Source organism: Amphibalanus amphitrite, unplaced genomic scaffold (genome assembly GCF_019059575.1).
Source record: "Amphibalanus amphitrite isolate SeventyFive unplaced genomic scaffold, NRLGWU_Aamphi_draft 000139F_arrow, whole genome shotgun sequence".
Classification (NCBI taxonomy): Eukaryota; Metazoa; Arthropoda; class Thecostraca; order Balanomorpha; family Balanidae; genus Amphibalanus; species Amphibalanus amphitrite.
Window position 1 is genome coordinate 660,868 of NW_024881634.1, and position 27,640 is coordinate 688,507.

Below are 27,640 nucleotides of genomic sequence, written 5' to 3' on the forward strand. Positions count from 1 at the left end.
AGTCCGTGAATTGGGGAATCGTTTGAGACCTTAACTTTGGAAATCGGTCGCTAACTTTGGCGTGCAGAGCGGTTTCCGTCGTTTGACCTTTATGTTGACCTGGAAGGTCATGACCTTGGAGGTCATGAACCTGAGTGAAGGTAGTCCGTGAATTGGGGAATCGTTTTAGACCTTAACTTTGGTAATCGGTCTGTAACTTTGGTGTGTAGGGCGTTTTCTGTCATTTGACCTTGAAGTTGACCTAGGTCATGACCTTGGAGGTCGTGAACCTCGGTGAAGGTAGTCCGTGAATTGGGGAATCGTTTGAGACCTTAACTTTGGAAATCGGTCGCTAACTTTGGCGTGCAGAGCAGTTTCCGTCGTTTGACCTTTATGTTGACCTGGAAGGTCATGACCTTGGAGGTCATGAACCTGAGTGAAGGTAGTCCGTGAATTGGGGAATCGTTTGAGACATTAACTTTGGTAATCGGTCAGTAACTTTGGTGTGTAGGGCGTTTTCTGTCATTTGACCTTGAAGTTGACCTAAGTCATGACCTTGGAGGTCGTGAACCTCGTTGAAGGTAGTCCGTGAATTGGGGAATCGTTTGAGACCTTAACTTTGGAAATCGGTCGCTAACTTTGGCGTGCAGAGCGGTTTCCGTCGTTTGACCTTTATGTTGACCTGGAAGGTCATGACCTTGGAGGTCATGAACCTCAGTGAAGGTAGTCCGTGAATCGGGGATTCGTTTGAGACCTTAAAGGAAATAGTTCACTTTTAACATGGGGTTTTGAGCTGGAATAGCAGTTTCGTAGCTTGAGCTGAGACTAGCACAAATCAGGAGCTTTTACGGCTCAACGATCACCCTAGACGAAGAAATTCCATTTCTCGTTCCGAAAAGAGTGCCTTGTAGAGGAATGCGTGCCTTGCACAGGAATGCAGCCACGTCATCGTCAGCCAATCAGCGTGCTGCTTACAGCCAATGCAGTATTCGTAGGTTTGAGCTACGCAATATGATTGGTCAATGCGTAATAAGCTTCCGCGTCAAACATTATTTTACATAGAATATAGTTCGCCCTATATTAAAATAAAGAAAATAATTGTTTTTACAAAAAGGTTTTATTTTATTTCATGATTATTTTAAGCATAAAAAATCATAAATCAATAGCAAAATACTGATTTCAGGAAAGTGGACTGTTTCCTTTAACTTTGGTAATCGGACAGTAACTTTAGCGTACACAGCGTTCCGAGGAATATCTCTAGATATCTAGGGAATTTCTCAACCGTCGACATCTGGCATCTTCGTGTGACGCCAGGCTTACTAATACCGTCAGAACTCAGGCTCCAGCTCAGAGTGCTTGTGATGTAATACCTACTGACTCTTTGTTGTCATAGCCATTTGGTATAACATATTGTAACCAAGCACAGTCATTTTAACGTAAACGTGTTACATGTCACATTGGTTTGGAATCAGAATCACAGTTGGGGAAACTGTGGTAAATTCTTCTATTTTTGGAAGATTCTTCTATGAACAGGTGCCTACGCAACTTCTAAAAGAGTGACGCTGTTGACGCAAGCATATCCCAATATGCAAAATGTTGAGCTTATGTTGGGTTGGGGATAACCGATTTGTGCCAAAACGATGCAAATGTGACTGTCATCCCTGGTCGCATTCAATTCGGCATAGTCAAGTGGCCAGGTTCAAGCGTGGGTGTCTAGATTCTAGCATGGATGTATTTTACATTCTTTTTCAAAGTAAGGTTTCAGAGAACACAATTTAATGAAGAATTAAGATTTTATCAGACTTAAAGAACTTTTTGCTGGATAGGAGCATTAGAAACAAAAACTACCTACATGTTCTTAAAAGTATTTTAGTGATGGGCCTGGCCGGGTGGTTGGAGCACTCTTTCTTTGTTTATGTTACACATTTAGAAAAGCCTTAACTTACATCAAGACATGGATATCACAGGCTGGCCGCTGGGAAACTGAGGCTAAGTCTTCCATTTTTAGAAGTTCAATTTTTTTAAATGCATACCCATTCATGGAAGAATCTTCCAAAAATGGAACACAATTCTAAAAATGGAAGATTTGACCAGTTTCCCTGATCATAGCCTTCAGTTCAGACCAGTTTTTTGTTTTTTGTTTTCGCCAAAAATGGTTTGAAATCAGAGCAATAACTTTATCACCATCTTATTTTCATCTCCAGGAATGTCCATTGTTTAGAAAGGTCACATTGGTGTAAACACTTCACTGCAGGTCAAGGTCAGGTCAAAGCTGGTGAGATCAGGAAGTTGGTTGATTGATGTCATAGGTATTGCATATATGTAAATCAATTTAATGGTAGGGGCTCTAGATTCCATATTAATTTGCTTGACATGGAGTTGGGTCATTTCCTGCACTGGATAAGCAGATTCTGTGATTTCTCAATTAGGTCACAATTGGGATTTGAGAGGTTTTGTGAATTGTGAGTGACCTGACTTAAGTTGACTCCTATGAAGAATAAGATTTTAAGGGCTCAGAGAGCTGGCCAATTTTTAGGAGTTCTATCTCCCTCATCCCTGTGAAATGCTCCCTTGCTATAAAAGTTGTAAAGCTGCAACATAATTCAGACCTTGCTTAGGTTTACTTATGATGTCATACGCAACCAAAGTGTGACGTTATGACTAGTGGCTGGGGCATAATCAGCTGACGGCCCTGTGTTAAAGCAATGGGACGAAATTTTATCGGTACTTTTAGAAAAAAAACTGGACATAGTTAGATAGTTTGAGGGCCAGTTTCTAAGTAAACTGAGTATATTCTATTTTTCTACGCCCAGAAAATGCTATGTTTTAAAGCGGAAAGGGCCGAACTTCGCGAATTTGTTACGGGCGGCGAACTTGACGCACCAAATACATGACCTTGAAGACGCGAACTGCGACCACGTTGTAGGATTTTGGTGCGAAAGGTTTGACAGATTTGAGTTTGAGCTGGTTAAATATTTTGTATTTGTAAAAAGCAAAGGAGAAAATTTACCATATTAGTTATTTTGTAAATCTTTTTTGTTTTTTATCTATGATTTTAAACCTCTTGATCGGAAATGTTTTGTATTTCTGCGTCAACTTCGCCGCAAATTAGGTTTTCACCCAATTTTGTGCTTTGCGTTATTAGATTTTGCAATATTTTTCCATAGAAAAATAGACCATACATCGTTGTCCTAAATCCAGCTACTAAAACTATCTAACTAGGTCCAGTTTTTTTTTTAGAAAAGATCGGCAAAGTATTGCCCCATTGCTTTAACACGGGGCCGTCAGCTGATTATGTTCCAGCCACTTATCGTGACGTCACGACTTTGGTTACGTATAAGATAGTGCTCTGACATGACCTTGAAATGCAGTCGATGCCAGTTGGTGCCAAGAGATTCAGCCTGAATCAAGTTTACTGTTTTAGGTCTGCCAAATTTTATTTTTATCTGAGCTGAATGAAGTATTTCAAACCTCCTACCCTCATCAGTCACATCCAGGCAGCTGCAGACAAATATCACATTTCTGTTAACAAACTACAAAAAGCATGCCTGGATTCATTGTAGGTACTGGATCACTACAAAAAATTATGTTCAGTAATCCCTACATTATCGGTAATTCCTATAGCTCTTTGACTTTTGACAAAAAGAATAAGTGAGGTTTTTGATCTGTACTTACTTGGGAATGTTGGGATCTATGATTTCAAACATCCTTAGGAATGTCTGGATGTGATGGAATCCCAAATTTATTTGTCCTGCATTGCACAATCCTGCAATGTCTGCATGGAACAATCTCTTGCATATTGCATGCTAGACTCCTTTGGCTTGTGTCCATGACACTGGTTCACTTTGACTCCATCTTTGTGACCAAGGACGCCAGGAAGGTATAAATGAGTTCATTTGTAATGTCAAGATTGATAACATCTGTCCCAGGAATAGGATGTTGATGGTTTTTGGTGAGCTCTCTGTTGCATCCACGTCTGTATTTGTCTAGGCTTTAGACACTGGGCTTAGTTCACGGCATGGCCACGTGGCAAACAACAACAACTTTTTGTGCAAGGACCGGTCTGAAAACACAACAAACGAAAGCTTGTGATGTAAGCACTAATTAGCTGCAACACAACAGTAGGCACTAATTAGCTGCAATACTATAACACCTCCCTTCCAGCTGTTTCCAGCGCTTACAAGTTCAGGCGATCGGGTGGACGCCGGTTACGCGCCGGACGAGAGTTCGCCACGGGGCTGGGTAGTCCAGCGAGCTGGTGTCCGCTCGCGGGCGCCGGAGCGATCTCTGGCTCAGCGGCCGGAGGAAGCGTCACTGGCTGTGCTGTAGTTGATGACGCTGGAGGCGCTGCCGGTTGAGCCGGAAGCGTTTCTGGCAGAGTGACAGGCGCTGATCGGGGCGCTGCAGGTCCGGGCTCAGCTGCAGGCGGCTGGAAGAGGTAGTCGCTTTGAGAACGTCCTTCCTCCCTGAACAGTCCGGTATCACCAGACGTGTATCGCGGCCGGATGTGATCCACATGTCGGCGGAACTTGCGGCCATCTTGGAGAAGAACCGTACAGGTCGGTCCGCATGTCTCGAGAACCGTGCCTGGGAGCCATCTGTACTCGGAGGCTGTTACTTCAGTGATGTAGACTGGATCTCCAGTTCGGAAGGCTCGGATGACAGTGCCCGTTTCGACACTACTGCGGCTTCTCCTTTCCTCCAACGGATGCAGCCGGTTGAGATGCGTCCGAGGAGCACGACGGAAAAGCATCTCGGCCGGAGCTTTCCCTGTTGTCGTGTGCGGTGTGTTCCTGTACTGGAACAGCCATCTTTGGAGCTTCGTGAGCAGCGGTGCTGGTTTCTGCTTCTTGATGCCGTTCTTCACCAGCTTGACCATGCTCTCGGCTTGGCCATTTGATGCCGGGTGCAGCGGTGGAGTGAAGACGTGGCGGATCTGATTGGCGCTCATGAACTCGCCGAACTCCTTGCTGGTGAAGCAGCCACCGTTGTCACTCACGATCACTTCTGGAAGACCGTGCGTGGCAAACGTCATGCGGAGATGATCGATGGTTGTTTGAGCGCTGACGTTGTTGGTGATCCAGACGTCAGGCCACTTGCTGTATGCGTCTACTATGATGAGGAGCATCTTCCCTTCTACAGGACCAGCATAGTCCACGTGGACTCGCTGCCACGGAGCGTCTGGGTACTGCCATGGTTGGGATGCCACCTTCGGCGCAGCTGGTTGATTCAGCTGGCAGGCATCACAGACTTTGGTCACATCTCCAATGTCTGTATCCATTCCGGGCCACCAGATCTGGCCACGGGCTCGGCGCTTCATGGTGCAGATGCCGGGATGTCCTTCATGGAGCAGTCTCAGGACCTTCTGACGGCATGCGGGGGGTACAACGACACGACATCCCCAGAGCAAACACTCGTTTTGTATGCTCAGCTCGGTTTGGCGACCGTGGTACGGCAGGAGGGCTGGCGTTACAGCTGAAGCCTTGGGCCATCCATACCGGGTGTAGTGGAGCACTTCTGAGAGAGTCGGGTCTCGTCGCGTCCACTCTCGAACTGCTTCAACTGTTAACAGGGCATCGTCAGCTTCGAGCATGTGAATGACTTCCATGAGCGGTGTCACTGACGTTTCTGGCACAGTTTCCGGTCTTGGGAGACGGCTGAGAGCGTCTGCTGCGGCATGTTGAGCTGCGTTGCCAGGCGTGTGCTCGAGATGGTACTGGTAGGCATCCAGAGTCACCTTCCATCTCACCATGCGGGGCGGAACAGCGTCTGGCAGGTTTTTGGTCTTGCCAAGCAGTCCCAGTAGAGGCTTGTGATCCGTTCTCAGCGTGAACGATCGACCGTAGAGGAAGCTGTGGAATCGCTTCACCGCGAATACCAGGGCGAGACCTTCCCGGTCGAGCTGGCTGTACTTCTTCTCTGCTTCATTGAGTGTGCGGGAAGCGAAGGCGACTGGGCGTTCTCCACTTGGAGTCATTTGTGAGAGGACGGCGCCCAGGCCGTATGAGCTGGCGTCTGCTGAGACGATGACGGGGGCTGTTCCGTCGAAGTGAGCGAGGCATGGTGCCTCACAGAGGAGTGTCTTCGTGGCGTTGAAGGCGTTCTCCTCAGCCGTTCGCCACCGCCACTCTGCATCTTTTTTCAACAGGGCATACAGTGGGGCCGCGACTGCACTCAGCTTCGGGCAGAAGCGACTGAAGTGGTTGATGAGACCGAGATACGTCCTCAGCTGTCCGACGTTTTCAGGTGCTGGGGCGTCTCTCACGGCTGCGATCTTCTGATCTGTTGGATGCAGACCTTCTTTGTCGATTCTCAGTCCGAGGTAGGAGACTTCCGGCAGGAACCAACGACACTTCTTTGCATTGATTCTCAGGTTTTCTCGGTCCAGGCGTTTTAGCACTTCCTCCAGGTTGGCCAGATGTGCAGCATCGTTGGGGCCTGTGACGCAGATGTCGTCGAGGAACACCGTGGTGTTCGGGATTCCGGCCAACAGAGTTTCGATGTGGCGCTGGAATATGGCAGGACCACTGCTGATTCCATATACCAATCTGGTTGCCGAGAAGAGTCCTTTGTGTGTGTTCACTGCTGTGTATTTCTGGCTAGACTCGGACAGCGGGATCTGCAGGTAGGCTTGTTCCAGATCTATTAGCGAGAACTTCTCACCTCCAGATAGCTGGGTCAAGAGCTCGTCCACTTTCGGTAATGGGTACTGCTCCAGATGACTGGCTCTGTTAACCGTGAGGTTATAACTCCCACACAGCCGTACTGACTTGCCATCTGGTTTCAGGATGGTCACCAGGGGCGCTGCCCACTGCGCCGACTTGCAGGGCTTCAAGATTCCCGCCTTGATCTGACGGTCGAGCTCCTCTTCTACCAGCGGACGCAGAGCTAGTGGAACTGACCTGGGCTTGCAGAATACTGGTTTTATGTCGGGATTGATCTCCAGATGAGCTTCAGTATTTGCTTTTCCAAGTTCTGGCTTCGTCAGGTTTGGGAACTTTCTCAGGAGCTCTTGTGCTTTTTCTTCCAGTGAGGCTTTCACCTGGAAGATGGCCTGCCAGTTCAGTCGCACCTTTGACAGCCAGTTGCGGCCTAGCAGGGGCTTGCCTTCACCTCCCACCACCAGGAGTGGCAGGTGCACTACTTCATCTTGAGCGAGCACCTTCACATCGACTTGATCAACAACTGGAATGGGCTCTCCAGTGAAGGTCTTTAGTCGTTGGCTGGACTTGTCGAGTTTTCTTGTTGGCCACAGCTTGTGGAACAGCTGTTCTGACATCACTGTGACTGCTGCTCCTGTGTCCACTTCCATCTGGACTGTTCTGTCGTCCATGTTCACTGCTGTGACAAGTGGTTCATTTTCTCTGACTTCTGTCTTGTTCACAGGCAGGCGGATTTGCATGACGTACTCATCAGTTGGGCTGTCTTGCTGAGTTTGACTCAAGTCCTGTTGTTGGCTCATGCATTTGACTTTGCCATGCCGACCATGACTGGGATTCTTCCTTGGCGTAGCCTGTGGCTCCTTGTTACGGCAGGCCACCTTTGTGTGGCCCTGCCGACCACAGTGGTAGCAGGTCTCGTTCTTGAATGGACATTCCCAGTGCTGGTGTTTTGGGCTGTGACATCTTGAACATCTTTCTTTTGTCTCTTGGACACGGGGCTTGCCAGTGAGGTTTCTTTTGCTTTCTACCATGTTCTGGGCTTTTACAGGAGGCAGACTGGTGAACCGGCTTTGATGGTGTGCCTCCATGGCACGGGCCTGTGCTCTTGCCTGTTCCAGGCCCCTTGCAAACGAATGCAAGTTTTCCAGGGTCATTCTCTGCTGCAGGGCTTTCTCCCTTACCCTGGGGTCTCTGACTCCCGCAATCAGCTGCTGGCGGATTTCACGAGCAAGATCCGTGAATTCACAGCTCCTGGCCAAATGTCGCAGGCGTGAGACAAAGCTGTCTATTGACTCACCTTCTCCCTGCACGGCTTGGCGAAAAACATCGCATTCGTAGTCAACGTTTTTCTGTGGCACGAAATAGTCACTGAGTTGTTTGCATATCAGTTGATATGGATCCAGCTGCCTCTGCTCTTGGGCTGCTGCTGGGTCCCCCTGATCGGTGGGCTCTGCGGCCTGAGGCATAGGCAGGGATTCGTGCAAGTCAAAGACTGCTGGACCAGCAAAATGCAGGAGGTATGCCTTTTTTCTGACTGGATTTGACACATCCATCGCCAGACACATATTTTCCAACCTACGGAGCCATCCTGGCCACTCGTCAGGGCGAGATACGTCGAATTGCGGCAATTCCAGCGCGGGCGAGGCCATCGCTGCGCGGGGCTTTTTCGACTGAGTAGCAGAGACGTCTATCAATTCAGCAGCAACGAATATCAGCCTCACAGCAGCATATTTCGGGGTCTTTCGATTTGGCTGAAAATCGGTATACAGGGCCTCCTCGATGCGCTGATTCCGAAAATGTACCTCTTTGGGGTGGTATTTTGCACCGTTAACGAGTTAACGGCCATTTAACATTTTAACGGGAAACGGCGGGGTCTTTCGATTTGGCTGAAAATCGGTATACAGGGCCTCCTCGTTGCGCTGATTCCGAAAATGTACCTCTTTGGGGTGGTATTTTGCACCGTTAACGAGTTAACGGCCATTTAACATTTTAACGGGAAACGGCGGGGTCTTTCGATTTGGCTGAAAATCGGTATACAGGGCCTCCTCGATGCGCTGATTCCGAAAATGTACCTCTTTGGGGTGGTATTTTGCACCGTTAACGAGTTAACGGCCAGTTAACATTTTAACGGGAAACAGCGGGGTCTTTCGATTTGGCTGAAAATCGGTGTACAGGGCCTTCTAGATGCGCTAATTCCGAAAATGTACCTCTTTGGGGGGTATTTTGCACCGTTAACGAGTTAACGGCCAATAAACATTTTAACGGGAATCGGCGGGGTCTTTCGATTTGGCTGAAAATCAGTATACTGGGCCTCCTCGATGCGCTGATTACGAAAATGTACCTCTTTAGGGTGGTATTTTGCACCGTTAACGAGTTAAAGACCAAATATCATTTTAACGGGAAACAGCGGAGTCTTTCGATTTTGCTGAAAATCGGTATACAGGGCCTCCTCGATGCGCTGATTTCGAAAATATGACTCTTTGATGTGGTATTTTGCACCGTTAACGAGTTAACGAACCGTTAACATTTCAGCAGCATATATCGATTTCAGCAGCAAATTTTTGGGGTCTTCTGATTTGGCTGAAAATCGGTATACAGGGCCTCCTCGATGCGCTGATTCCGAAAATGTGCCTCTTTGGGGTGGTATTTTGCACCGTTAACGAGTTAACGGCCATTTAACATTTTAACGGGAAACGGCGGGGTCTTTCGATTTGGCTGAAAATCGGTATACAGGGCCTCCTCGATGCGCTGATTCCGAAAATGTACCTCTTTGGGGTGGTATTTTGCACCGTTAACGAGTTTACGGCCAGTTAACATTTAAACGGGAAACAGCGGGGTCTTTCGATTTGGCTGAAAATCGGTATACAGGGCCTCCTCGATGCGCTGATTCCGAAAATGTACCTCTTTGGGGTGGTATTTTGCACCGTTAACGAGTTAACGGCCATTTAACATTTTAACGGGAAACGGCGGGGTCTATCGATTTGGCTGAAAATCGGTATACAGGGCCTCCTCGATGCGCTGATGCCGAAAATTTACCTCTTTGGGGTGGTATTTTGCACCGTTAACGAGTTAACGGCCATTTAACATTTTAACGGGAAACGGCGGGGTCTTTCGATTTGGCTGAAAATCGGTGTACAGGGCCTCCTCGATGCGCTGATTCCGAAAATGTACCTCTTTGGGATGGTATTTTGCACCGTTAACGAGTTAACGGCCAGTTAACATTTTAACGGGAAACAGCGGGGTCTTTCGATTTGGCTGAAAATCGGTATACAGGGCCTCCTCGATGCGCTGATTCCGAAAATGTACCTCTTTGGGGTGGTATTTTGCACCGTTTACGAGTTAACGGCCAGTTAACATTTAAACGGGAAACAGCGGGGTCTTTCGATTTGGCTGAAAATCGGTATACAGGGCCTCCTCGATGCGCTGATTTCGAAAATGTACCTCTTTGGGGTGGTATTTTGCACCGTTAACGAGTTAACGGTCATTTAACATTTTAACGGGAAACGGCGGGGTCTATCGATTTGGCTGAAAATCGGTATACAGGGCCTCCTCGATGCGCTGATGCTGAAAATTCACCTCTTTAGGGTGGTATTTTGCACCGTTAACGAGTTAACGAACCGTTAACATTTCAGCAGCATATATCGATTTCAGCAGCAAATTTTCGGGGTCTTTCGATTTGGCTGAAAATCGGTATACAGGGGTCGTTAACTCGTTAACGGTGCAAAATACCACCCCAAAGAGGTACATTTTCGGAATCAGCGCATCAAGGAGGCCCTGACATGACAGGTCGATGACAGGTCGATGGATTGGTTTAGCCATTGATTGATAACGAGTGTGTCCGTTTGATGATTTTGATGTCCGTTATTGATAACGAGTGCGTTAAGTCCTCGACCGCTGTATTTTTGTTCCCCGTATATTTATTTATGATTTGGCTGTATCTGCATACTAGTTTATCATATATCTATTCCAACTTCTTGCGAGCTTCGCGATTGGCCGCCCGCCCCAACGACCCGGGCGCTCGGCCCGCCCCACCTGTGACTTTTGTCCCTGCGCCGGGCCACCGTCCGACTGCGGAACATCCCTCATCCCGGTCCTATTTTTCCTTTCTTTCTCTGAAACGTTGTTATACTACTTTGTTCTCCGTCAGCTTCATTGATCCCCTGACCCAATTGCATAGTGTATTTCTGCGCGTTTGCTCCTCCTCTCTTTCGTCCGGACCGCGGTGGACGCCCCGCCGCCCTCTAGCACACGCTCAGGCCGCCTCTCCCCTCCTCTCCTTTCCCCCAACGCTTCCCAAAACCCGCTTCAACCTTACCCAATTCTCTCCCAAGTCTATGTCAAACCATGCATCATTGAAACTGTTTAATTATCCTCCAGACATGCGTATTCTTTTGATTATCGGAGGAATTGAATCGAACCCTGGGCCAATAAATAACAAGAAATTATCGAATAATATTACGATAGCCCATGTAAATATAAACAGTATAACGGCCACTGGCAAGGTCCAAGAGCTAACAAATTTTGTCGACATTAATAAAATCACAATTCTCGCACTCACTGAAACTAAATTGGACGACTCAATTAACCCGAACCTTTATACTATTGACAATTTTCATCCACCCATTACAAGACACAGAGACAGACACGGAGGAGGCACGGCAATATACATTCACAGCTCACTCACATTTTCCAGAATTTCCTCACTCGAATTGCCTGGTGAAGAATGGATTTGGATAAAAATAAAAACAAAAGACTCTACATTTCTACTGTGCTCAATCTATCTCCCACCCAATATTCCAGCATATCGACAAGAAGAGTTTATAGACAGACTAACCGACAGTGTGACTCGTGCACATCTCTACTCCCCAAATGTATTATTGACAGGCGACTTAAATGTTGGCAACCTATTCCTCCCTACAGATACCTATCAACATAGTGGACTGACAGCTTTCGACCGAAAATTAAGAGACGCAACTGACACCATTGGACTAACGCAACTCATCGACCAACCTACTCGTATTGAAAACGACACACACAACCTACGAGACCTCTTCTTCACATCCAATACTGAATTTATCATTGATAGCGGACTTCTCTCTTCATTTTCAACACTTGACCACTTTCCTGTATTTGTGACGCTATCAATCCAGGGAGAAAGGAATGATGACAATTATGTAACCGAGTACTGGGACTATGCAAACACAGACGCCGATAAATTAACACACATTTTACAACAAACAGACTGGACATCTATTCTTAACAAGGACACTGATGACGCAGCGACTGATTTTACTAACCGTATAATTGACGCAGCCAGAGAGTGCATACCGATAAAACAAAGCAAACCAAGACATGACAAACCTTGGGTGACACCAGAACTTCTGAAGGAAATTAGGAAACGTGAACGTTTATTTAATGCTGCCCGAAAACGAAAAACCGATAAACAAGCGTGGGCAAAATGGAAAACCCAACGCAACTTCGTGACAAATTTGAATAGACAACTTTACGACGAACATGTAAAAAATAAAGTATCACTTCTACTTCAGAACAAACACGACCCTCACAAATATCATAAAATTTTAAGAGACATAACAGGTCATAAACAAAACCATTCCATACCGACACTTATACAACACGACGGCACAACAGCGACAACTGACACTGACAAAGCCACCATGCTGAATACATACTTTGCCTCACAAGCACAACTTGACATCACAAACGCACACATTGCACAACTTCAAACATACACAGCAAGAAACACTGAACCAGTACCCACTCTCAGCAGCATTGACATCACCCCTGGTGAAGTCCTTCGAACCCTGAACAGCTTAGACGCTAATAAAGCTTGTGGTTCAGACAGATTACCTACGAAAATTTTAAAAATGACAGCACTACTGATTTACGAACCTTTGACACAACTTTTTAACAAATCTCTCACTACCGGAATATACCCCACATGTTGGAAAAAGGCTAAAGTTCGACCAATATTTAAGCGAAAAGGAACTCCGTCGGAATTAAATAATTATCGCCCAATTAGTTTGCTTCCGTGCATATCAAAAGTTTTTGAAAAAATTATATTCGCTCATATATATCAACACATTACTGAATTTTCGCTTCTAACCGACAGACAAAGTGGATACCGACCAGGACACAACACGCAACTGCAACTTACATACATAACAGACTTACTGTACAAATCTCTCGACAACGGACGCGACTTCACCACAATATACTTAGACATTTCTCGATATTTTGAAAAGATTTGGCACAAGGGGCTTCTTATTAAGTGTAAAAAGGAGTTTGGAATAACGGACAACTTACTGACGTGGCTTGAATCTTATCTGACGGACCGAAAGCAGACAGTTGACATTAATAATATTACATCACAGACACTGACACTTGACGCTGGGGTACCGCAAGGATCGGTTTTAGGGCCACTTCTGGCGATTTTATATTTAAACGGACTATGTGACCAAACCACTAACAAAATGCTTTTTTATGCCGATGACTGCTCTTTATACTCGTCTTACTCTCCAACTGACAACTTTCACGACGCACAAATGACACTACAGAAAGACCTAGACATCATACACAACTACGGACAAACATGGGCTATAACATTCAATGCAACGAAAACCACACAACAAACTTTCTCACATCGACAACAACCTAATCGACCAACCCTTACTTTCGGCGGTAACCCCATTCCAATAGTAAATGACCATAAACATCTTGGCCTCACACTATCCGCAGATCTACGCTTTCATACACACATTAATGACGTCCTTCTAAAATTTAATCGTTCTATGGGCCCTTTATACCCAATAGCAAAACACATACCTAAAGGAATGCTTCTATCACTCTATATTACTTACGTTCAACCTTTCCTCGACTATTGTGACATCACTTACGACGGACACATCACAACGACTGACGGCATGCGACTAGAAAAAGCGCAAAACAGAGCAGCACGACTGATCACTGGGACTGGACTTCGGACATCGACTAACGGACTGCGACGAGAACTAGGATGGACTTCTTTGACCGACAGACGGAAAATCCACAAACTTCAGTTTTATCACAAATTAATATTCAATCCTATAGTTCCCGAATTTATTAAGACCATTATTCCTAACACAAGACAGCAAAACACAACACGAACTTTACGAAATATTTCAGCTCAAACAATACCATTGGCCAGAACCACATCCTATTACCGATCCTTCGTCCCATCCTCTACAAGCCTCTGGAACACATTGCCCGAACATCTACGCACAAACAATAACTACTTTACTTTCAAAAAACACCTAAAAGCACTGATTACACAACCCCGTCCACCTCTGTATTATTTCCTAGGCACAAAAACAGGCAACATTTTACACACAAAACTACGACTGAATACTTCAAGACTTAATGCTCATCTTTTTTCCATACAACAAGCTAATTCACCCTCTTGCACTTGCGGCTATAATTCTGAGAACACAAAACATTTCCTACTTTCCTGTCCACTTTATCATACTCAGCGAAACATTCTTTACAACACCGTGTCGACCGTCATCCGCCCTGACTTTTCCACTCTCCCTTCCTCCAAACAACTCGACATCCTTATCCACGGTACAGACCTGAGTCGTGAGGAGGGCCGTGTGGTTGCCACCGCTGTCCAATCCTTCATCATCCATACCCATCGCTTATAATACAGCATCCCAGTCCCAATCCTCACCACTACCGTGGTCGGACGAGTGGGCGCGGTTCGGACCAGCCTTGCAGTGCCGCCGGGGTCGTGGAGCGTTACCGGGCTTGGGCGGCTCGGTCGATCACTTTTATATGTTTTGCAACATAAATATTTTTATTCCGTTCTTCTTGTTCCATTGTGTTTCATCATTATTATTGTTGCCAAATACATTGAGTACTTTTCGTTTAGCAAGCGGCGCCATGATTTAAGTGCGTAGCACTTTTGCGCCAATTGCCTACTTTATTTGTTATATTCATCTGTTTGTTATTGAATAAATGGTCTCTCTCTCTCTCTCTCTCTCTCTCCCTGTATACCGATTTTTAGCAAAATCGAAAGACCCCGCCGTTTACCGTTAAAATGTTAATTGGTCGTTAACCCGTTAACGGTGCAAAATACCACTTCAAAGAGGTACATTTTCGGAATCAGCGCATCGAGGAGGCCCTGTATACCGATTTTCAGCCAAATCGAAAGACCCCGCCGTTTCCCGTTAAAATGTTAATTGGTCGTTAACTCGTTAACGGTGCAAAATACCACCCCAAAGAGGTACATTTTCGGAATCAGCGCATCAAGGAGGCCCTGTATACCGATTTTTAGCCAAATCGAAAGACCCCGCCGTTTCCCGTTAAAATGTTAATTGGTCGTTAACTCGTTAACGGTGTAAAATACCACCCCAAAGAGGTACATTTTCGGAATCAGCGCATCGAGGAGGCCCTGTATACCGATTTTCAGCCAAATCGAAAGACCCCGCTGTTTCCTGTTAAAATGTTAAATGGCCGTTAACTCGTTAACGGTGCAAAATACCACCCCAAAGAGGTACATTTTCGGAATCAGCGCATCGAGAAGGCCCTGTATACCGATTTTAAGTCAAATCGAAAGACCCCGAAAATTTGCTGCGGAAATCGATATATGCTGCTGAAATGTTAACGGATCGTTAACTCGTTAACGATGCAAATCACCACCCCAAAGAGGCACATTTTCGAAATCAGCGAATCGAGAAGGCGCTGTATACTGATTTTCAGCCAAATCGAAAGACCCCGCCGTTTCCCGTAAAAATGTTAATTGGTCGTTAACTCGTTAACGGTGCAAAATACCACCCCAAAGAGGTACATTTTCGGAATCAGCGCATCGAGAAGGCCCGGTACACCGATTTTCAGCCAAATCGAAAGACCCCGCTGTTTCCCGTTAAAATGTTAACTGGCCGTTAACTCGTTAACGGTGCAAAATACCACCCCAAAGAGGTGCATTTTCGGAATCAGCGCATCGAGAAGGCCCTGTACACCGATTTTCAGCCAAATCGAAAGACCCCGCTGTTTCCCGTTAAAATGTTAAATGGCCGTTAACTCGTTAACGGTGCAAAATACCACCCCAAAGAGGTACATTTTCGGAATCAGCGCATCGAGAAGGCCCTGTATACCGATTTTAAGCCAAATCGAAAGACCCCGAAAATTTGCTGCTGAAATCGATATATGCTGCTGAAATGTTAACGGATCGTTCACTCGTTAACGATGCAAATCACCACCCCAAAGAGGCACATTTTCGAAATCAGCGAATCGAGAAGGCCCTGTATACTGATTTTCAGCCAAATCGAAAGACCCCGCTGTTTCCCGTTAAAATGTTAACTGGCCGTTAACTCGTTAACGGTGCAAAATACCACCCCAAAGAGGTGCATTTTCGGAATCAGCGCATCGAGAAGGCCCTGTACACCGATTTTCAGTTAAATCGAAAGACCCCGCTGTTTCCCGTTAAAATGTTAACTGGCCGTTAACTCGTTAACGGTTCAAAATACCACCCCAAAGGGGTACATTTTCGGAATCAGCGCATCGAGAAGGCCCTGTATAACGATTTTCAGCCAAATCGAAAGACCCCGCCGTTTCCCGTTAAAATGTTAAATGGCCGTTAACTCGTTAACGGTGCAAAATACCACCCCAAAGAGGCACATTTTCGGAATCAGCGCATCGAGGAGGCCCTGTATACTGATTTTCAGCCAAATCGAAAGACCCCGAAATATGCTGCTGTGAGGCTGATATTCGTTGCTGCTGAATTGATAGACGTGTAGCAGAGGCTCAACGTATTTTAGAGCTTGAACTTAAAGTTGCCTCGTCGCCAATATTGTTGCATCCACGTCTGTATTTGTCTAGGCTTTAGACACTGGGCTTAGTTCACGGCATGGCCACGTGGCAAACAACAACAACTTTCTGTGCAAGGACCGGTCTGAAAACACAACAAACGAAAGCTTGTGATGTAAGCACTAATTAGCTGCAACACAACAGTAGGCACTAATTAGCTGCAATACTATACTCTCAACCTAACAAGGGCAGCATTTGATGAAGCTATCACAGCTAAAGAAGTGTTATCTCATTCTGCTGTTATCTCTCACTGTCCCCAGGATGGATCTGGCGGCTCCGGCAGCCCTGGCGCTGCCCAGTCGGGAAGCGGAGTGGAGTCGGCAGCGGACCAGGAGGACGACCCGTCTTCCTCCTCTTTCCTCACCGTTCTGAGCGGGACATCAGAGTCGCAGAACCAGCAGGTACTGGACTTCTCCTAATATTTATTTCAAAGCTCGAAAAGCAGGTAGTTATTGGTATGGTATTGTCAATTCACATAAGCTGTCAGCGTAGCTGTAATATTGTTTCATCATAGTCAGTAGGTAGTCACTGTCATGCTTGTCAGTGGTAAGAGAGTTTGTGGTCATGAGGTATTGCCAGTGTACATATGAACGTGTATATAACGATGGAACGTGTAGATCGATCGAACGTGTAGATCGATCAAACATGTTATGTCTCCTTCTGCTTTTTTGTCAGAATTTCGTAACAATGTAGATAAAGCTTCGCTCGCGCCAAGCCTGTTTCATCATCACTGCTTTTCACGCCAATGAGTTGGTTTTTAGATAACTTGTGTGACACTGCGCCTCTGCCGCTGCCAGCCGGCCCTGGAGGATGACCTGGAACAGTTCCGGCTGCGATGGAAGCAGGAGGTCTCTCAGCAGCGACAGCAGCAGCAGCAGGCTGCCCCGACCTCGGGCTCGGCCGCACCCCGTACAGCCGCCGCGGACACCGGCTCGGCCACCAAACTGGATCAGGTACTGGATAGATTATGGTAAAAAATAACCGGCTTAGGGATACTTTTATCTCTAATATGCTCGACTTGCGGCCCAAATTTTACCGAGGTGATTTAGTCATTTATCTATGTGATTACTGACACTGTTTGGTCATGGTTACGAGTTATGATGTAGCGGTTTCGAGCACTGTGCTCTGTTGTGAACCTCCCGGTACCTCTGACCGGGCGGCGGTGACGGCCGCAGTGTTTTATCCGCTCCCCTCACGGCGGGCCGTCTCGGCCGGCAGGCGGTCGAGCTGTACATGGACGGCATGCGACTGGAGCAGCGCGGCCTGCTGTACGAGGCCATCCAGAAGTACCGGCGTGCCGAGCAAACTAACGCCGCTGTGGAGGAGGAGGTGCGCCGCGTGCTACTGGCCCGACACCAGGCTCAGCAGCAACAGCAGCAGCAGTCTCAACAACAGAAACAGAAACAACAACAACAACGCTCGGACGGTTAGTGGATGCTGCTCAGCGATAAGGGAGCTAAAATATTCCTGCAGCCCGATCGGTGATATAATTTGCCGGACACCAGCAGGCGAACTTGTTGACTGATGTATGATGCTCACAGCACGCGTCCATGAACTTGGACCTCTAGTTCGAGAGGTTATGCAGGATTTAGGCCTGTAGGGCTCTGTAATCTAGCATAATCTGTGCTGTAATATACTTTTTTGCTGTGTAGCCACCTGTATATACAATCTTGCAAATATTTGTGATACAAAGTGTAAGTACAAAAAGTTCGTATCCCTTTGGTCTAGTATAGCTGCGGCCGGGAGCGGATTTCTAAGGCTGCAGTGTCTATCCTGGTCACTAGATGGCAATACTGAGCCTGACATCGGCTTGGCAGTAAAACAAAGCAATCGTTAGTACGCTACTGCCTTCCGCTTTTTTATGAACTTGCGTTAGATACGCAGCTATAGACTGATTCGATCCATCCTGTCGTCCCCCTTAGTACTCTTTATCACCGTGTGTCCTCACTCTGCTCTCCCTGTTCTCACAGTTCCGCCCGCGGAGGACAGAGGGGAGGACTCTGACGAGGAACAGGAGGACTCGCCAGAGGACGTGCTGCGGCGACTGCAGCAGCTGAGCCTTCAGGACGCCCGCTGCTGCCAGCCCAACGTCCCACAGACGGTGAGGGGGTGATGAAAACACAGGGGAATCTTGGGATATTTGGCAGATGTGGAATGATCCTTGGGAGCACGGCATAGATGCAGAGATGGCACGGTGGGGTTAAGAACATCATGGGAGAGTCGGTGAGCACACAGTCATGAAGATTGAGATGACACAAAGTCAGTGAGGACACGAAAGGTCTATGAGGGAGATAAAGGTGCGATAACAGTAATTATTAACCCGCGCCGGGCCGGTGCTCTGAGATTCCTCGCCGGGCCAGGGGAGGTGTCTGAACACCCCCCTCCCCCATTCTAACTCGGCTCCTGGGCCACGTAGCGACATGCGGTAAGCGGCAATCGAAAGAACGCCCAAAATAAGGACGAAAACACTTCGGTCATTTTTTGGGTCAGGTCAAAGGTCAGGTCACCAGAGGTCACCAAAGGTAAAATGTTTACTATTTCAACATTTTGGAAACTCCCAACGGCTATCTCGGGAACCGATAGAGTTACAGCGCCGCGGAAAAGTGCATTCGATAGCCCTTTTACAGACCTTTCTGAATAATGTTCTCAGATTTGACCTCAGGTCAACGGTTTAGCCTCCAGAGGGCAAAAACTCCAAAAATAGCCGTTTTTACGAAAAGCGTTTTTTTCGGCAATAACTTTTGACTCGAAAGAGCCATGACATTTCCTTTGCCAGCATCGTGTTCCTCTCGTCGAGACGCGTCGAATGAACTATAATTTGACCTTGAAAGGTCAACTTAAAAATTTGACCTCAGGTAAAGGTCATGACCTGACCGGAAAAGGTCATGTTGCATATCAGTTGTCCAAGTGGGGCAACGTCTCGAATATTCTGTCACAGAATCTTCCCTCCGCACACAACCAACCCAGGGTAGGTATATTGAATTAGGCAACCAACCTACATCCTAGACTTCTTTACCTATCCTTATTGGCCGGCCAATCTCTCCAGCACTCTCTGGTTGGCCTGCGCTCGCGGGACGTCTCGGTCGCTGCGGGTCGTCGGCGGGGGGCCGGTGGTTGGCGCTGGGTGGCAGCCGCTGCCTGGTGGTCCGTGTGCCCTGGCCGCCCTTCGCGGGGCGCCCGCTGGCGCGTCTGCCGCCGCCGCCGCCCGTGCTGGTTTGAGCTGTCGTTCTTGTTTTTCGTGTTTACTCCGCGTGTCATAACTGTTTAAATTTAAAAAAAAATGTTGCATATCAGTCGATCCACGACGTCGAGCCGAACACATCTAAGGCGTTTTCAGAGCTCCAGCACGCCTCTTTCAGAAGTTATTAGCGAAAAACTGTTAGATTCTGTTCGTGACCTGAGATGACCTCTGGGACATAACGAGGGGTCACAGTTGCCATTTTCCGGTTCAGTGTGTCAATTTTACCTACATCTCGATGTTTGAGAGCGTCTAGAATAGCGTTCGTGCAAAACAGACGCTTTTCAATTTTCTCCCATTGACTTATAACGGAGAGGCCGCAAAATTGACCTGACCTTAGGTCACCGATATCAAAATTCCGAGATATACATTTTATAGATAATGCTGCTCTAACCAGTCGCTGAAAGTTGCAAGGCAATCGATCCATCGGTGTAGCTATGACGATCATTCTTATTTTTTCTGAGGTGAGGTCACTTGGCGTGACCTGGTGACCTGACCTAAGGCGACCTGGATCTGAAATTTTCACAACATGTGCGGAAAGGATGCACAAACAGGTGTGCCAAAAACGGCGCCCCGCCGTTTTTGAGATATCTGCGGAAAACCGCAGGGGGGGGGGGGTGTTCAAACACCCCCCGGCCCGGCGCGGGTTAAGTTTAGTATTCTGGCTGAGTTCAAAACAGAGTGCACGGAGAGATGCGGTAAAAGATGCTGCTGAGTAGATACTCCAGTAGCTGATGGCTACCGTCGTTTGATGGGATCCGCTAGTCCCGGAGTGTTCTCTTCGCATCCAACGACCAACAAACGCTCCCAGCTGCCGTGACTATACTGACGTCCCCGCGCTGCTCACAGCAGGCGCCACACCTCTCAGACTCCTGTCGTGACTATACTGACGTCTCCGCGCCGTGCCCGTCAGGCGCCGCACATCTCCTGCCTGCCTGGCGAAGTGATGCAGTTGATCACCTGTTGGGTGGTGTCCTCTGAGCTGGACGTCCGCTCCCTGGACATGCTGGCATTGGTGTGTCGCGGCTTCTACCGACTGGCCAGGGACAACGCCGTCTGGAAACGCATCTGCCGACGGTGAGTCGGTGCAGCTGCTGGTCGGATTGGTGGGTCAGATATCGGTGTGGTGTATGCAAACTGCAGCTCTGTCTTAATTTTGCTATAAACCAACCGGGAGTCCTTGCGGTCGGCGGTGATTTCTTACACAGGCGTGTCGCCCCCTGACGGCCTCCCCTGTTCCCTTTCTGCAGGGCGCTGGGGCCGGGGGCCGCTGAATCAGCCGGTCCGTCGCCCGTATGGCGCGAATTATACCTGTCTCGACCCCACCTCCACTTCAACGGCTGCTACATCAGCCGCGCCTCGTACATCCGCGGCGGCGAGCTGAGCGGCTACCAGGACCACACTTACCGGCCCTGGCACATGGTGCACTACCACCGGCTGCTGCGCTTCTTCGCCGACGGCCAGCTGCTGATGCTGACCTCTGCCGACGAGCCGGCGGCCTGTGTGGGCCAGCTGCAACTGCAGCGGCCCGGCACGGCTGTGCCCGGACACTACCGGCTCAAGGTAAGTGACCAAGGGACCACGGCATGTTGGGGCTGCTATGGTGGTGCAGTGCCACTTTGGCAGTTGTTCTCTGCCGCTCGAAGGTCGGTATCGGTGTTAGTACTCTGCGACTGACCTTTCTCACGGGACGATGGACTGCAGTTCTTCGTGACTGGCGTTGAGAATGGTCCCGCTGGCAGGGTTACCGGATGTTGGCTCGTGCGATGGTTGTCTCTCGGGAATAATGACCGGGGACCGTGCTGACTGCTTAGCGTGCCTCCTCCGTCCGGCAGGGTGACCGTTCTGAGTGCCCCCACCGCCTCCGTCGCTTGCAGGGTGACCGCATGGTGGCCGTTCTAAGCGTCCCTCGAGAGGCCAGCCGACGAATGAAGTCGGGCCGGGTGCGCCTCAGGCGACGGGAGATGGTCCAGTATGACCCCGGACAGCAGATGCTGCACATCGTGAGTTAGAGGGACAGTACGGAGTGTTAATTGGCCGGTACATTGTACAACACGTGACTAAGGTCATGGTTGTGGTGGAAGGTCACGTGCCTCAGCACGAAGGAGGGTCGCCTGTTATGCAACTCATGGCACACAATGGGTGGAAGTTTACTCGCTGCACTTAAGTTTAGATATTAATTGCTTTTAATTGCGGAGCTTAACATCCGGAAATCTTTTATGTGAAATCCTTCCAAGAAATCAGAAGCTAATTGCATTAGTGATAATTTTATCATGATGAAAGCTGCATTTAAGTTAGATCTGTATTATGCGCTGCTGGCGTTTTGTTCGGACTGGCTGTGTCTTCCCGGACACTGGAGCTAATTCCGCAAAGTCAGCTATCGCTGCACCGTGCCATATAGTAAGGGGAGTTCGGGGTAAGATTACTTTATTAGTAGTTAGGGGCACCATTCCCAGTGCTCGTTACTGTCCGGTACCGGCCACTGGTACTGACGGGACGGACGGGAATAGCATGGGGTCAGGGGGATAGGTCGATGTTTGAACGGCAAATCGATAACGCTGGCCGGGGCTGAGAGTGCGGCTACCACCGGGTCACTTCTGCCTACCGGAGGTGACAGTTACATCCAGCTCGACTTAGGTTAACAACCACGCCCTATCCCAATCGGACCTGATACTGGGGCTCAAAACGGACCCCTACTGCCTACCGGAGCTGACCGATTGCTCAGCTCGACCCAGGTCACCCTGCCCTGTCCTGGTCGGAGCTGATGGTGGGGCTCAAAACGGACCCCTTCTGCCCACCGGAGCTGACAGATTGCTCAGCTCAATTACGGGTTTCCACCACCGGCCAGACAAACCCACCCCACCTACCCCAGCTGCCGGCCTGTTCTGTTCTGTAGGGTGATTTACATCATCCAGCAACCTTTCCATCGCCGCTGGCCCGTATAGTAAGGACGCCTTGTCCTCCACTGGGATTTCCTCTTTTCGCCTCCCCTTTTGCCAACATCTCGGACTCTCCTCTCATTCAGGATTTCGTGCGGGAATATTGTTTCTTCAGCATTACATCGACGTGTTGATATTTTCCGACGACGTCTCGTTCGACTGGGATCCCTAATTGTGGAAAGGTCTCGACCTGACGTTATTCTGAACCCTGCCACATTTGGGAGCTTACAGCGAACCGAAAGAATGTTCGTAAAAACAACTTATTTGGATAAAATCAGTCAGTTTTATTTAGCAATTTGCTCTCAAGTAGTAAATCTTGAGTCAGTCAAGATTGTGTTGAGAGCTTGCATGGTAAGGTAAAGTGACTTAGATGATGACTATAACCGTGACAAAAATAACATTTGACCTTAGCCATGTTTAAAAGAGCTGGAAACCAAACATACAGGGTGTCCCGAAAGTTTTGCAACATCCTTAACGTTGTAAATTAAACACTTCAGAGTTGTCCTTTCCGCTTTATTTAACAACCAACATAGTCACCGCGAAGCCGGGCACACTTCTGGACACGTGATGGCATGCTGGCCACCAGGCGGCGCAGTGTGTCCGCGGAGATGTCTCTCCAGGCCTTCTTCAGCCGGCGCTCGAGCTGACCCAGGTTGGTGGCGGGCTCCTGCTGGTCGAGGCTCTCCTTCATGATTGCCCACACATTCTCTAGCGGGTTTAGGTCGGGGGAGTTGCCAGGGCACTCCCCTTTACCCCAAAACCCTGGGAGGTGTTCCGCACACCATTCTTGTGTCCGCTTTGCGGTGTGTGCTGGTGCGCCATCTTGCATAAAAATTCCTTCTGACCTCCGGTCGACGATTTTCTTCTCCGTGACACCGCCATTGCTGCTCTTACGGTTGACCGCCGGCAGAAGTGAGCCCTCCAGAATCTCGGACACGTAGTATGCGGTGTTGACAGTCTGGTTTTTGGGCACCACGTGAAGTTCAGTCAGGCCCTGTGCGGTCATTCCGCCCCACACCATGAGTTTCGCGGGGTGCTTGATGGTTTCAACCGGGGGCACTTCGTCGCGAGATTTCGCCCAGACTCGATCGTTTTGCCGATTTGGCGTGTGCTGGATTTCGAAGATGGACTCGTCGGACCAGATGACGTTCTTGAACTCATCGAAGCCCCAATTTTTTACCCTCTTGCAAAATTCCAATCTTGCAAGCTTCTGTTTTCTTGTCATTTTCGGCTGTTTTGATCTTTTGTACGACCGGAAATGCTTCGACTGGGTCATGAATGTTCCGACTTTGACACCGGGTAACCCTTTCGCGTCAGCCGCGTGGCCAATTTCCTGACGCTTTGGCCACGCTTGCCAGCAGCTTTGGCACAGACGATTCTGGCGACGTTGGACACGGCACGCGGCCGGCCTGAACGTTTCTTGTCGGCTAACGGTTTGCCGTCGCGAAAACGTTTCCACCACCGGTAGACAGTGGTCCGATCGACGCCCAGCTTCTCTGCGACAACCCCCTGCGCCACGCCACCTTCCAGCAACCCGATCGCGCGGGAGCGCACGGCCTCTCTGCGCGTTACCCGTCCGGCCACCTTCATGTCTGCGACTGACCTAAGGTCAGACGGCGGCCGCCCCAGACGGGTCAGCCGTGCCCCGCGGCAATAACCGCCGCTGGGTCGGGTGGGCAGTCGCGCCGTCTACCCGGGACAAGCGGAAGGTTGCCAGTGGAACGTTGATATTAGCGGTAGAGACAAAACATATGGGAAAACGGATGTTGCAAAACTTTCGGGACACCCTGTACTTGATTTCCAGCTTAGGGCACATTTATAGCTCTCAGTATTGAACATAGCTGTTTCAGCAGACTGGTTTCGTATCTTGATTCCCGAATATTCGAATGGTTGCGATGGAGACGGCTGTGAATGAATTTGTGCACAGCTATGCTTCCTGGTAACATCAAGGGCAGCTGATACCGCATACTTTTTTTAGACACGGCTCGGCCCGGGTCGGTATGCAGGCTATGCGCCGAAACTGGTCTCAGGGGGCAGAATTCAACTCGCCCCACCTCTGGGGAGCAGCTCTGCAAGTTTCAGGTTCACTGCCGTCTGCCTATTTCGCCGTCAGCTCTAGTATTACCCGCGAAGTTATTTCTCCATCGGCGATATTGTTACCGGCATACCTGCTCGCCAGCGCTGCTAGAGTTATAGGCGTACGTGCCTACTGTTGGACACTGCGCCGGGTTCCAGGGACCGTCATGAGGTTCTTTTAGCGTACTAAATATGAACACCGGTTGGAACTGGATGGGTGGCGCAGCGTCGCTCTTGATACTGCTGAAAGCTGCATGACCGGCGTGCTGTGAATTGTATGGACTGTTTGGCTGTTTGGCTGTCGGCTCCTTGTCCTGACTTGACGTGACCTGACCTGACCTGACCTGACTTGACCTGGCCCGACATTACCTAATTGGGTGCGACAAGACTTGACGGACGCAATCTGATGTGACCCGACCTAACTTGACATGATCTGACGGAACCGGGTATGACCTGACCTGACGTGGCCGGATGCGCCCTGCCGTGACGCCGTCCGGTTGTTGTGCGTGTGTCTGTGTTTGTGGCGGCGTGGTCGCAGTCCCGTCTGTTTGCTATCCGCCCGGACGGAGCGGCGGCGGCCCCCACCAGTGACCCACATCGACCGGTGATGGCCCCCAGCCCCAGTGGGGACCCCCTCCCTCCCAGTGACACGACACTACCCTCGGCAGACGGCCCAGCACTCTGCTGGCGACTGCACGCACCACCAGTACGCCCATATACAATCAGATGGATATTGATATTACATGGGTGCGACGGGGGATTCGATAGCATAGGTCATGGTACGCTGAGTTTATCGGGCGTGACAGAGATCAGCTATGCCCCCGGTGAGGGGCGGGCGCTCCCCAGCCTGGTCTGTCCCCGGGGGGCCGCCGAACTCCCCTGCTGCGATAAATGTTCCGCCGGTTCGCTGACCATGTGGTCTGCGTCTCCCAGGAGCTGGACGTGCAGCCGTTCCGGCTGGTCTGGCACTCGTACAAGGTCGTCACCGTCTACAGCAACGGCACAGAGTCGACGCACGCCATCGCGCTCAACGACCAGTACCCGGCCATGGTGTTCTCGCGGGTGCGCAGCTACACGACGACCAGCGAGGCGCCGCTGCGCTGAGCGACGTTCGGGCGAGGTCAGAGCCGGTAGTTGGTGGTGATGACCGGGGCGCCCTCACCAGAGAGCTGCGGAGGCGTGCCGCTCACTGCCCAGTATACACCGCGTACCTGTGGAGAGCGTGACTGTGTTACGTTGCAAGCTGGCGTCTTACGAGCCTTATAGACGCCCCAGCCGGCTGTCATTTGAGAGACCACCCGTTTTATGGGCTGGTGGGCGCGGGAGACTGCGCGACCATTTTGGCCCTTAGGCTAGTTTGCTTTGGATTGTTTTCTGTGCGATTTTTACTTAACCCCTCTCGTCGGCAAACCCAACGACTGACGTGCCGCGGATCACCTTTTGTGACGTTTCCGCCCGTACGCAGATTATTGATTGTTAACTTGAACCGAAGCCAGGATATAGTTTCAGGTGCGACAGGACCGCTGTCTCGTTTTGACCACATTTGATGGAAGATACTGTATATTTTAAGATGTCCGGCAGTTGTCAGCAGAAGGGCGGCTGGGTGCTTATGTGGTGACTGGGCGTGAGCGTTAGTTGGGCAATCGGGGTCCAAAGAGAGATATATTTTGTGGTTTAATAGGGCCCGTGCCTGCGTGATCCAGTAATTCTTGTCCTGATGGACACTAACTTTCATCACTAACGTCGGACGAATAAGGAGTGTTGTACTAAGCGCGGCTGGTGATGCTTGTGATCGCCTGTAGAAGAAATACACAGGCTGCCGGATGGTTATGTGAATTGAGTCATCAGACATTGGAAGCCCTTTGTATGATAGCTGGGTTACCGGTATCTCGTATGTTGAGTAGCTTGCTGGGAGCCCGCAGTATCCTGGGGGAGCACCAGAGGCTCACTGCATGCTGGCGATTTACTAGGAGCCCTTCGTATGACTGGTTGGTCTGGTTTACGTATCACGATGTCCCAGTTGGTAAATGCTGTTTTTCGCTGGCAGACAGTTCCTATTGCGTGCTGTTGGACAGTCGTAACTGACAGAGTCACAGCGATCTCATCGAATACCAATGCATGGATTATCGAGCTGTCGGCGTGGGGCCACCAGTACCACCCACGGCCGTGTAATCGGCGCCGCGGGCTGGCCCGGCCGCTGGGGGCGGCCTTCTGCCGGCGCCGGCCGGCCGGGGGGGGGGGGGGGGGGCGGGTCGGACCAACACCGAGGTGTCGTCTCTGTATCGGAGCGCGGAGCAGGGCCGCGTGTATCGCTCGTCAGCAGACGCGCCGCCGCCGCCGCCGGCCGCCGGCTCCAATAGACGCCAGACGCGGCGGCCGCTAATAAAATGACAAACCGACGGGCGTCTCGGCCCGCAGACCTTCCGCCACCGTCTGACGGCAAAAACTGCTCTGTGACCTACTGTTTATACACGGCACTTGACACAGTTTGGTGTCTGATGTGTCCTGGAATCTGATGAAGAACATAGCAATCCAGTTTTTGCAATGCTATTTTCAGCTGAAAGAGTAGTAAGAAAGAATGCAAGGCTTGTGTTTGGAATTGCGATTATGGGGGGTTGTTTTTAGAGTGGCCCAATTGCAGATGTTATCCCATCGTTGGAATCGGTTTGTTTGTGTATTTTGGATTTTCAGAACTGTGAAATTGCCGTGCTTGTTTGCACGCTTTTCCGGGTCATGTCATAACTACGTAGTAAATTGTTTCACGTTATGCTCCACAGTCCTATGGCATTGACCGATGGCAGTGACCGACCCACCAGCTAACCGCTCTTGTGGGAGCATGCTTTTCAATGTGTTCCGCTGCGTTACGGTAGCGAGGAGACAAGTCT

The 27,640-nt window shown here is 49.4% G+C and overlaps 1 protein-coding gene across 1 annotated transcript in view; it reads left to right on the forward strand.

Moving 5' to 3' along the window:
- LOC122382448 (F-box only protein 9-like) overlaps nucleotides 1–26,581 on the forward strand; it is a gene marked incomplete at its 5' end in the record, with an annotated part of 28,779 nt that extends 2,198 nt beyond the window's left edge. The window contains 8 exons of the mRNA XM_043367760.1: nucleotides 16,763–16,903; nucleotides 17,300–17,455; nucleotides 17,721–17,928; nucleotides 18,473–18,603; nucleotides 20,654–20,817; nucleotides 20,991–21,303; nucleotides 21,618–21,743; nucleotides 25,689–26,581. Coding sequence (XP_043223695.1) covers nucleotides 16,763–16,903; nucleotides 17,300–17,455; nucleotides 17,721–17,928; nucleotides 18,473–18,603; nucleotides 20,654–20,817; nucleotides 20,991–21,303; nucleotides 21,618–21,743; nucleotides 25,689–25,859 — 1,410 coding nt within the window. The remainder of the gene's footprint in view (nucleotides 1–16,762; nucleotides 16,904–17,299; nucleotides 17,456–17,720; nucleotides 17,929–18,472; nucleotides 18,604–20,653; nucleotides 20,818–20,990; nucleotides 21,304–21,617; nucleotides 21,744–25,688) is intronic.
- Nucleotides 26,582–27,640: the final 1,059 nt, after the last annotated feature.